Source organism: Narcine bancroftii, chromosome 2 (assembly GCF_036971445.1).
Source record: "Narcine bancroftii isolate sNarBan1 chromosome 2, sNarBan1.hap1, whole genome shotgun sequence".
Classification (NCBI taxonomy): domain Eukaryota; kingdom Metazoa; phylum Chordata; class Chondrichthyes; order Torpediniformes; family Narcinidae; genus Narcine; species Narcine bancroftii.
Genome location: NC_091470.1, coordinates 80,270,537 through 80,282,989, shown reverse-complemented (window position 1 = coordinate 80,282,989; position 12,453 = coordinate 80,270,537). Strand labels below are relative to the sequence as shown.

Sequence of the window (12,453 nt, the reverse complement as noted above, 5' to 3'; positions counted from 1 at the left end):
TCCCTGAAATCTTGCACAAGCACTCATTCTCCAGGGATCCAGTTGGTTTACTTGGAGAGTGGATTGTTTGATATGAAGGCCAATGGCTGGGTGTACCACAGACAGTTGGGTCCTTAAATTCTGCAGGCGTTCTTTTTGTTGTTTAGTGAGGTTTATTTCTATGAGAAAATCTGCTATTTTGTGAATCCAAGAAATGTTTAATGATTGTTTTTTTGTTTTCTTTTAAAATTTTATTTTCATGTTGTTGACAGCATGCATCAAGAAATAACCATACTTAAATACATAAATTGAAATGAAAGAAAAAAAAATCAACGGTACAAGTTTTCCACCTCTTCAAACAGTCCCACCCCCCCAACAAAGCCCTAAAGTAAAGAATGAAAGAAAAGACAGATAAGAAAAAAGAGAAAAGGACCAAATTCATTTTCTTACTTAGATCTCTAGTTGGGGAAAGAACCAGGGTATAGAACTTAGGATCAGAATAAGTGACCCTAAATATTCAACCCTGCGTTTTGCATATATGGCTGTAAAAACGTATTATACTTCCTGAAGTTGTAAATAATTTTCTTCAGGGGAACACAACAATGCATATCTGTATTCCAGAGGGGAATCAGACTTCCAGCCACCCCCAATGCAATTTTAAGAAATTCTAATTGGTACTAGGACAGTTTCATTTTGAATTTTATTTACACAGTATTTCCAAGGAGAAACAATTCTGGACTTCGTGGTAATTGTTTCCCACTAATTTAATCTAATAAAATTAAATTTTCCAGAACACAACCAGGTAGAATGTAAAAAGGTTCCCATTTCTTCACCGCATCTAAAACATATATCTGATATATTGGAATTTAATTTATGCAATTTCTGTGGGATAAGGTATAGTTGATGCAAAAAAAAAATATTACACCAATCTACTGATATATCTTGCATTAATTGTATTGGTCATTCAAACCTGACATAAATCATACCTGTTCTTATCACTGTGACATTATGTTGTCTGGATTCTATATAGATATGTTTTTGGGAGATAAATTGGGGCAGGTTTTTTAAGCATAGGTCACATACAAATACTTCAAAACAGATTTTATTTAAAATACTGAGCTCTGCTCATGCTAGACATGTTGGCTCCCAGGCCTTTGCAAAAGCTTTGGAGAGTGCCCAAGAGACTTCATAAATGGATTGTTATTTACAAAAAGGCAACAGATGAAAGAACTTGTCAGAGCTGCAGATTGTCAGGAGTAGAACTTGCTGTTCTAGGAGGGTCATGTGGTTTTGCAAGCAGAGAGAGTCAAACTGGTTTTTCTCTGAGAGAGTGAGTGTGAGAGATCATTTCTACAGTTTTACATTCAGCAGCTGGGACTGGAACAGGGCAAGCTTGTGGAAAACTCCATTATGAAGACGGGTTATGAGTCCTTAGTTCATCTTGGCCAAAGCCATTGTGATTCATGCAAGAGGAGAGGACTGGCCTCCTAATGTTTCACTTGAAATAAATGAAACAATAAGAGACTCTGTGGTACCCTGAAAGAAAGAGATTATCATCTGGAGAACCCTGAGGGGGAAAGTTTCATCGCAAGACACTGAAGTGGCTGATTTAAAAAGGAATCAGTTGTAGGTGTCCAGCATGCAACAAATCTCTCTCTCTAATAACTAACAAGAACCTTCCTGAGTGGTAACCATTTACCTTTCAAGCACCAAAGCCTGGTGAACTTTATAAATGTTAAATTCTGTGCACAGTATAAGGATTAACTGCAACCAGTGAACTTAGAAGAATGAGAAGTGAGATTGGGCTGTAAATCAAAAAACTTTTCTGAACTTACATACACATTACATACACGGGCGCTTAGAATTAGAAGGGAGTTAGGTTAGTTAAGTCAATAGTGATGAGTTAAAGCATGATTCTGTTTTCATGTTTAAAGATAATTAAAAGCAACTTTTGTTTAAGTAACCATTTGTCTTGGTGAATATCTATCACTGCTGGGTTTTGGGGTCTTCTGGGCTCATTACATCACCAATACCAATATTCAAGTCTGATTCCCATCTTTGTTTTGATTTATATAACTCCCATTTAGGAGTGCCCGACTGAAGTAAGGATACATTGCAGATGTAAACTTGTGTTCCCCTTTTGAATCAAAATCTCAATTTCACTGCACTCTGGCAGCATCATGGTCTGTCCCAATTCATATCTGAAAAAACCTCTTAATTGAAAGTAGAAGTAGATATTATTAAGAATATTGTATTTATTTTGTAAATGTTCAAATGACATTAATTGCCCTTGCATATAACAATCTTCCACATACCAATCCCTTTACAGGACCATGTATGTAGAATTTATTATCCTTCATTAAAGGAATTAATCTATTTTGACTCGAGGGTATTTTTGGAGATGTCTTTCCTTTTGATCGAATTAAATTATTCAATTTGTACCAAATATTCAAAATATGCTTTGTTAAAGGTGCTTCCTTTCCACCAGAATAGATTTAGAATCTCATTTATATACAAAATATTCTGCTACTCTCTGACTTTGTACAGTTCAATTTCCACCCATGAAGGCTTGCTTCTTTCATCAAAGAGGGAAGTGACAAATTTCATCTGGGCTGCCCAATAGTAATATTTAAAATCAGAGAAGTAAATTTTGAAAAAACCTCTTTGGTAATGGTATTTGAAGAGTCTGAAAGAGGTACTGTATGCATGGGAATATATTCATTTTAATAGTTAGCTCTTCCAATCAAAGTTTTTGGAAGAGTTATCCATTTATATAAATCTTCATTTTTTAAAATCATAATCCATTTTTATCCCCAAATATTTAATCCCATTCTTTGGCCATCTAAATTGTGTATTTTTTTGACAGTTTGTATAATCCCCATCAATTAATGGCATAATCTCACTCTTATCCAAATTTATTTTACACCGCAAAACCTTTCCATTATCTTACAGTTGCAAATGCAACCTTTGCAAAGAAGATTCTGGTTCTGTCAGATATACTAATACATCGTCTGCAAACAGACTAATCTTGTGTTCATCTTGGTCAACCCTGAACCCCTAACAAACTTTACCACATTTAAAGATACACAATCCTTTATCCGGAACCCTTAGAGGACAGTGTGTTCCAAAATTCGGATTTTTCCAGATATCAGAACAAAAACCAGCTGCCCCAGATTTAAGCCACCTGAGTCAAGCAGCCCCCTCTCTCCCCCTCTCGCCCACCACCCGAATCGCGCTGCCCCCTCTCGCCCACCACCCGAGTCGCGCTGCCCCCTTCGCCCACCACCCGAGTCGCGCTGCCCCCTCTCGCCCACCACCCGAGTCGCGCTGCCCCCTCTCACCCACCACCCGAGTCGCGCTGCCCCCTCTCGCCCACCACCCGAGTCGCGCTGCCCCCTCTCGCCCACCACCCGAGTCGCGCTGCCCCCTCTCGCCCACCACCCGAGTCGCGCTGCCCCCTCTCGCCCACCACCCGAGTCGCGCTGCCCCCTCTCGCCCACCACCCGAGTCGCGCTGCCCCCTCTCGCCCACCACCCGAGTCGCGCTGCCCCCTCTCGCCCACCACCCGAGTCGCGCTGCCCCCTCTCGCCCACCACCCGAGTCGCGCTGCCCCCTCTCGCCCACCACCCGAGTCGCGCTGCCCCCTCTCGCCCACCACCCGAGTCGCGCTGCCCCCTCTCGCCCACCACCCGAGTCGCGCTGCCCCCTCTCGCCCACCACCCGAGTCGCGCTGCCCCCTCTCGCCCACCACCCGAGTCGCGCTGCCCCCTCTCGCCCACCACCCGAGTCGCGCTGCCCCCTCTCGCCCACCACCCGAGTCGCGCTGCCCCCTCTCGCCCACCACCCGAGTCGCGCTGCCCCCTCTCGCCCACCACCCGAGTCGCGCTGCCCCCTCTCGCCCACCACCCGAGTCGCGCTGCCCCCTCTCGCCCACCACCCGAGTCGCGCTGCCCCCTCTCGCCCACCACCCGAGTCGCGCTGCCCCCTCTCGCCCACCACCCGAGTCGCGCTGCCCCCTCTCGCCCACCACCCGAGTCGCGCTGCCCCCTCTCGCCCACCACCCGAGTCGCGCTGCCCCCTCTCGCCCACCACCCGAGTCGCGCTGCCCCCTCTCGCCCACCACCCGAGTCGCGCTGCCCCCTCTCGCCCACCACCCGAGTCGCGCTGCCCCCTCTCGCCCACCACCCGAGTCGCGCTGCCCCCTCTCGCCCACCACCCGAGTCGCGCTGCCCCCTCTCGCCCACCACCCGAGTCGCGCTGCCCCCTCTCGCCCACCACCCGAGTCGCGCTGCCCCCCCTCTCTCTCTCTCTCTCTCTTTTCCTCCGCTGTACCAGCACCAGGAAAAAATTGCCGGTTTCTGGAGCTTTCAGGATTTTAGATGTCTGGATAAAGGATTTTGTACCTGTACCACTATTGCAAATTATTGCTATGTCAATTTCTGCTATCCTTCATCCCATCTATCCTCACTCCCTTCTCAGAGATTCAAATTTCCTTTTCTTCCACTGCTGCGACCCAAATTTGCCAACAGTTGCAATAGTAAAAAAGATCAAATAGATGGATATATAGAAAAAAAGAAAGATGAAGATATTTTCATATATTTAAAGGAAATTTTAAAAAACTTAAAATCCCCCTGTAAGTGTTGAGAAATAAGCTAAAAACACTACCCAACTTATTATTACAGCCTGTGTGTATCGCAAAAATACACATCTGGTGTGACAAAGACAAACCCTGAATACCCAACTCTCTGGGAAATGAACATTATATAAGTATTTATTTTGTTACTTATTTACAAGAGGAATAATTCCAATATATTACAATGATTACATACAAATGTAAAGATGATATTATTGCCATCTACCAAGTTCTGTCAACCCTCTCGTCTTGCACTTGATTAACAAAGTCTGTAGTACGTTTTGTATCCATTAAAAAAAAATCCCTCTTCACCATTTGGTATTATCTTCAGGGTGACAGGATGGCATAAAAGTTGTAACCCTTTTTCCACAAAGAATTGTTTATAGAGTTAAATTCCTGTCTACGTCTCAAACGTAGAAATAGAAGAAAGTATTTCCTCCTTCATATTTGAGCAGTTCCCCCCCCCCCCACCCCACCCCACCCCACTTTGCTCATTTGGCCACTGCTCTTAAGAATTTTCTCACGATTCTAGAAACATTTGGACATCAACACTGAATGGGGCTTCTGTCTTAGAGGTGGGGGTGGGGTTTGGGGGGCATAAGTGATCTATGTGCTCTATTTCAATGTTGTCTCCCACTTTATCCTGTCCAAAGTTCTAGGCAGCCAACCTTGAAAAGATGTGAAAACATCAGCACCTTCAATTACTTCCTTAATACTGACAATTTTAACATTATTTCTCCTTAAGTTTTCTAGAATGTCAATTTTATCCTAAAAAGTCTGACTTTTTTATCATCCCAAGTGCTAACGTCTTTGTTCAAACTGGTTACCTTATCCAATACTTCATATTTCTCTTCAACAACATTAACTCTTTCCTTTAACAACTCTGTGGCTCCTTCCATCTTCATTAATACTTTTAAAACATTATCATGTTTCTTATTTGCATTTTTTCTATCCGAAGCAATTAAAACGTCATCTATATTAAGCCTAGACTTAAGTTTCTTTGCTGCCTTCTCCGTTGCTCTGGCAGCCTCTTCTACTTCTGCTGAAGTTGATTCTTCCAAATTTGCGTCGGAGTTGCCATTTTGTGACAACTCATCTTCAATTAATTCAGACTTTTGCAGTCGATCTGTTGAATCATGCAGGCACACAAATGTGTGCTTGCGTGCTGAGTCAAAGGTTCTCCTAGCAGCTTTTTCTGTTACTAACACCTTTGACGTCGCAGTGCTGGGTCCAGGAAGAGACATTTCCAATTGAGAAATAAAAGAAACTTCATCCCCAGGCTTCTTGGTATGCGAGAGCCTTTGCTCCCTTGTATCTTCCCTCTGCAGATGTGTTTCAGAGGCTGTCTGATGCCTCCTGTTATTTTTTTGGAGCCATTATTAAATAAGTTCAAATATCTTTTGGACAAAGAAAGGTTTTTTTTTAAAAAAAAGTTGTTTAAACATTTTTAAACAAATTCCAGGAGGGCTGACAGTTCACATCCAATCTCACCACATCACATGACTACCCGATTTCTTAGTTTTCAAGGCTTTTAAAAAAATGTTTGTTCAAAACATTCAACTTCTCCATTAGTGCTTAGGTGGTAAGGTATGGAGAACACGTGTGTATACAGTTATGTAGAAATACCTTAAAAGCATCTAATACAAACTGAGGTCCATTATTGGAGACAAGTTCTATAGGGACTCGGTATGATGCAAACATACTTTGTAGTCTTTCAATTGTTGTACGCATGTTCAATACTGCTGGCTATTTGGAGCGTGCGTCAACAACAATAAAGAAATTTTCCCCTATGAATGGATCTGCGACGTCCATGTGAATCCTGTGCCATGGTTAGGATGGGCATTTCCATGGGTTTGCTTCAGTTTATTGTGCCTTGGATTGCATTTCTTGACAAATGCAACATCTTCTCACTGTTCAAAATTGATGGCCAACAAACATGCATTTGTGCCAGAGCTGGATGATTGTTTTTTTTTTGAATATTTTATTTTTGATTTTCACAGACTTGTGTAAATTTAAACATACAATGCAACCTCCTCTTTCAACATCAATCTCTTTCAACAACAAAAACATTGTTTTTTTTTTTATCCCTTTAATTTGAAAGTTGTAAATACATACATCGAACATATTTATATAAATAAATCCCCCCTCCTCCCGCCCCCCCCCCTCCCAAGGTCCCCGAAAAAAAAGTGGGAAATTAAAAGGCTAGAATAGATGTAGCAAAAGGAAAAAGGAAAAATAGGATTACCCCAGAAGTACTTTTATTCCTTTGTATCTGCCCAAACTACAAATCTCCTCCAATAATTAAAATCTTTACTTCAGAGTTGCCCTCAACTTCTCTTGAAATCAAAATATAAAAATAATAGTGAATTTAACCATACCATTAATTAATACATTTCAGTTTGATGGAGGACCTCAGTTTTCTTCAGGCTGACTTCCAGGCCAAACATTTTGGCAGTTTCCGCAAAGCAGGACGTCAAGCGCTGAAGAGCTGGCTCTGAATGGGCAACTAAAGCGGCATCATCTGCAAAGAGTAGTTCACGGACAAGTTTCTCTTGTGTCTTGGTGTGGGCTTGCAGGCGCCTCAGATTGAAGAGACTGCCATCCGTGCGGTACCGGATGTAAACAGCGTCTTCATTGTTGGGAAAACTGAGGTCCTCCATCAGCCAGCTCCCCACCATGACTACCAGCCCCCCCACATCTCCATCGGGCACACAAAACTCAAAACGGTCAACCAGTTTACCTATCTCGGCTGCACCATTTCATCAGATGCAAGGATCGACAATGAGATGGACAACAGACTCGCCAAGGCAAATAGCGCCTTTGGAAGACTACACAAAAGAGTCTGGAAAAACAACCAACTGAAAAACCTCACAAAGATAAGCGTATACAGAGCCGTTGTCATACCCACACTCCTGTTCGGCTCCGAATCATGGGTCCTCTACCGGCACCATCTACGGCTCCTAGAACGCTTCCACCAGCGTTGTCTCCGCTCCATCCTCAACATCCATTGGAGCGCTCACACCCCTAACGTCGAGGTACTCGAGATGGCAGAGGTCGACAGCATCGAGTCCACGCTGCTGAAGATCCAGCTGCGCTGGATGGGTCACGTCTCCAGAATGGAGGACCATCGCCTTCCCAAGATCGTATTATATGGCGAGCTCTCCACTGGCCACCGTGACAGAGGTGCACCAAAGAAAAGGTACAAGGACTGCCTAAAGAAATCTCTTGGTGCCTGCCACATTGACCACCGCCAGTGGGCTGATAACGCCTCAAACCGTGCATCTTGGCGCCTCACAGTTTGGCGGGCAGCAGCCTCCTTTGAAGAAGACCGCAGAGCCCACCTCACTGACAAAAGGCAAAGGAGGAAAAACCCAACACCCAACCCCAACCAACCAATTTTCCCTTGCAACCGCTGCAATCGTGTCTGCCTGTCCCGCATCGGACTGGTCAGACACAAACGAGCCTGCAGCTGACGTGGACTTTTTTACCCCCTCCATAAATCTTCGTCCGCGAAGCCAAGCCAAAGAAGAAGAAGAATTAATACATAATTAGTAATAAGTAAGAAATCCCGCCCTCCCCTTACTGGGGCCGTTTAAATATACACAGGTTCATCTGCCACAAAAAAAAAGCATATGATCAGAGGTATCCATATCTTTTAACAATATATCAACCTTAATAATCAAATTATAACAACCAATGAAACAAACACACCTTATTCCCTCGGTTCATTAATAGGTAATGTCTCCAAAAATTCTGCTGCTTGTTTACAATTAGTAAAAAAAATGTTCTTGTTGCCATTAGGTAATGAGATCTTCAACATGGCTGGGTAACAAAGTACAGTACAAACTTGTAACCTTTTTCTCAAAGCGTCTTCTTAGCTGTGACCAAGTGATGAAATGGCAGGTATCCATATCATCATGTTTTTTCCCTCCCTTCCCCCCACTAAAGAATTTTGAGCTCCCCCCCCCCCACAAATCTATATACATGCATCACAGTCCCCATCTATACATTTTTACATAGGCAGTTTCACCGGGGCTCTTCTCTGTCTCAAGGACTTCCTCCGGACGAGCTCGGGTGCTGCCCAGGGTGAGGAAGTAGGGTTAAAGGATTGTTGGGAGTGTCTGTTCAGCAGTGTCCAGGGTCAGGGGTGGTTAAAACACATTGTTCTGGGGCCCCGGCGATAACATCACAGTCCCTGGTGATGGTCAGGGTGTTCTTGGCGCCGACAATGGTTCCTCCTCCTCCTCTTCTTTTTCGGCGTTCCCTGTCTGTGCGAGGTCCTGCATGGACACAGAGCCCTGTCTTCCATCAGGGTACTCCACGAAAGCATACTGTGCGATTACGTGCATCAGCTCCCCCTTTTCAACATTTGGATCCGTCTTTTGCGTCTTTCCATGCTTCCGAATGAGCACCGACCCTGGCGTGCTCATCCAGCTTGGCACCGCCATGCCTGATATAGATTTCCTTGGAAAAGAAAACAGGCGGTCATAGGGGGTCGTGTTTGTGGCAGTACATAACAGTGACCGTATCGCGTGCAAAGATTCTGACTATACTTCTTGCCACCTTGATACTGGGAGGCCTTTTGATTTTAGCATCAGGAGGACTGTCCTCCAGATGGTGCCATTTTCCATCTCTACTTGTCCTTTACCTCTGGGGTTGCAGCTAGTGGTGTGGCTAGTTGCAATCCCCCTCTCCAGGAAATACTGCTGCACCTCCGCACTCATTAATGCTGCCCCCCTGTCAGTGTGTATAATTTGGGTAACCACACACGCTGAAAATGGGTTGTGGGCACTTGATGACTGAGGCTGCAGACACATCAGAGCAGGGAATGGCAAAAGAGAACCTCGAAATCTCATCTATCACATTCAAAAAATAGACACTCCTGTTTGTGGATGGGACCGGCCTTTAAAATTGAAGCTGAGGCGCTTGAATGACCGGGTGGCTTTTATGAGGTTGGCCTGGGCTGGGCAGTAGAACTGTGGCTTACACTCCGCACAGATGTGGCAGCTCTGGGTAATTGACCTTGCCTCTTCCACAGAGAACTGGTAGTTATGCGTCCTTACAAAATGGAACATCCTTGTCACTCCTGGGTGGCCTAGCTCATCGTGGAGACTCTGTAACAGTGTCAAGCTTTTTCATAATCTCATAGTGTAGGAGGGAATTTAAGGTCTTTTATAACATTTGACAAAAATATACTTGGTGAATTTCAAGACTTAAATACTTCAGACACTTAAATACTTCAGACTTTATTGAATAAGTTAGATTTAAAGAAGAAAGTTCAACACCAATCGCTACAGCTTAATGAAATGAAAGCTTTTCATAACTTTGACATTGTGTTCTTTTTCCTTTTCCTCAAGAACAACTTAATTTTCATTATGAAGCTAAGTCTCTTGTTAGAATAATCTAATTATTGCATAGGATCTCATTGTCTTTTTGCAGGATATTAATGTGGAAAAAATAAAATAATGAATTGTTTAATTCTGTTTAACAAAGGTCAAGTTTAGAGCGATGCCATGAAGTACCAGGGAAGAAGAAACCAGGACTTTGTAGAGAAAGGAGTCAATCTGTTGAATCAAACTCAATTTATTTCACAGCCAGCACTGGGATAAAGAGCAGTGCTGAAACAGAGAGTGAAGGAGGGTGAGTAAAGTGTTGCATTGAATGGTTTTCAAAGTTGATGTGATATATACATCTCAAGTTGATGGACTAAGAAAGGCAAAATTACTCAGTAACATTATTTCTGTATTCTTGGCCCAAAAAAAAAGCTTTGAAAATAATCATGTTTACTCTGCTTCCTTCAGCCTGATCACCAGTGGGATATTTCAAATAAAAACAATTAAAAATAAAATTAAGATACTGGAAACAGTTTACAGGTTAATGGAGAGAAAAATTGTTCAGAAGTTGGATTGATGACTTTTTATCAGAATTTGGCTTGAAACATCAACTTTAAGTTAGCATGTTAGAAACATAGAAACATAGAAGATAGGAGCAGGAGTAGGTCATTCGACCCTTCGAGCCTGCTCCGCCATTCAACGAGATCATGGCTGATCTTAAAGTTCAGTACCCCGTCCCCGTCTTCTCTCCGTAACCTTTAATACCCTTATACTGAAGAAATATATCTAATTCCCTCTTAAATATATTTAATGAACCTGCCTCCACTGCCCTCTGTGGCAATGAATTCCACAGATTCACCACCCTCTGGGTAAAGAAATTCCTCCTCATCTCAGTCCTAAATGGTTTGCCTGTTATCCTCAAACCATGGCCCCAGGTTCTGGATTTTCCCATCATTGGAAACATCCCATCTCTATCCACTCTGTCCAGTCCTGCCAGAATTTTATATGTCTCTATGAGATCCCCTCTCAATCTTCTAAACTCCAGGGAGTACAATCCCAATTTGCGCAATCTTTCCTCATAAGTCATTCCTGCCATTCCAGGTATCAGCCTGGTGAATCGCCTCTGCACTCCCTCCATTGCAAGAACATCCTTCCTTAGATAAGGTGACCAAAACTGCACACAATACTCCAGGTGTGGTCTCACCAAGGCCCTGTACAGCTGCAGTAAGGTATCCTTGTTCCTATACTCAAACCCTCTTGATATGAAGGCCAACATACCATTTGCCTTTTTAACCGCCTGCTGTACCTGCATGCTTGCCTTCAGAGACTGATGTACAAGTACCCCTAGGTCTCTCTGCACTTCCCCATCTCTTAATCTATTGCCATTCAAATAGTAATCTCCCCTCCAGTTTGTATTACCAAAGTGGATAACCTCACATTTATCCACATTGTAGTGCATTTGCCATGTATCTGCCCAGTCCCTCAATTTATCCAAATCACACTGGAGCTTCCTGATCCCCTCTTCCATGCACACAACCCCTCCTAGCTTAGAGTCATCTGCAAATTTGGAGATATTACATCCAATCCCCTCATCCAGATCATTAATGTAAATTGTGAACAGCTGGAGTCCCAGTACAGATCCCTGTGGTACCCCACTGGTCACCGCCTGCCACTCAGAAAACGAGCCATTTATCCCAACTCTCTGTCTTCTACCTGCCAGCCAGTTCTCAATCCACATCAATACTTTGCCCCCAATCCCATGAGCCTTGATTTCGGAAGCCAGTCATTTATGCGGGACCTTATCGAAGGCCTTTTGGAAGTCCAGGTACACCACATCCACTGGCTCTCCCCCATCTATTTTACCTGTCACCATCTCAAAGAATTCCAATAGATTTGTCAAGCACGATTTACCTTTTGCAAATCCATGTTGACTCCGTCCGATCCCTTCTCTGCTAGTCATATGCTCTGCTATTACATCCTTAATAATGGATTCCATCATTTTGCCCACTACTGATGTAAGGCTCACAGGCCGATAATTCCCCGCTTTTTCTCTACCCCCCTTTTTAAATAGTGGGGTAACATTAGCTACCCTCCAATCCATGGGTACTGATCCTGAGTCTATCGAGTTCTGGAAAATAATTCTTAAAGCATCTGCTATCTGAATGGCCACTTCCTTGAGTACCCTAGGATGTAGATTATCAGGCCCTTGGGATTTATCTGCCTTCAATCCCATCAATTTCCCCAAGACCATGTCCTTGATTTCTTTCAGTTCCTCCCTTGCATTAGTCTCTATGTTTCCCAACATCCTTGGGAGGTTATTTGTATCCTCTCTTGTAAAAACAGAACTAAAGTAAGAATTTAATTGGTCTGCCATTTCCTTATTCCCCATTATATATTCCCCTGATTCTGACTGCAAAGGACCTACTCTGGATTTCACCAATCTTTTTCTCTTGACATATTTATAAAAGCTTTTGCAGTCGGTTTTTATATTTGCCGCAAGCTTACTTT

The 12,453-nt window shown here is 43.5% G+C and overlaps 1 protein-coding gene across 6 annotated transcripts in view; it reads left to right on the top strand.

Moving 5' to 3' along the window:
* The window catches only part of LOC138753800 (regulator of microtubule dynamics protein 3-like), a 412,426-nt gene that overhangs the window by 59,912 nt on the left and 340,061 nt on the right, over window positions 1–12,453 (top strand). For all 6 annotated transcript variants that reach the window (XM_069917221.1, XM_069917223.1, XM_069917222.1 and 3 more), the window contains exon 3: window positions 10,106–10,252. In XM_069917221.1, the coding sequence (XP_069773322.1) occupies window positions 10,106–10,252 (147 nt within the window). The remainder of the gene's footprint in view (window positions 1–10,105; window positions 10,253–12,453) is intronic.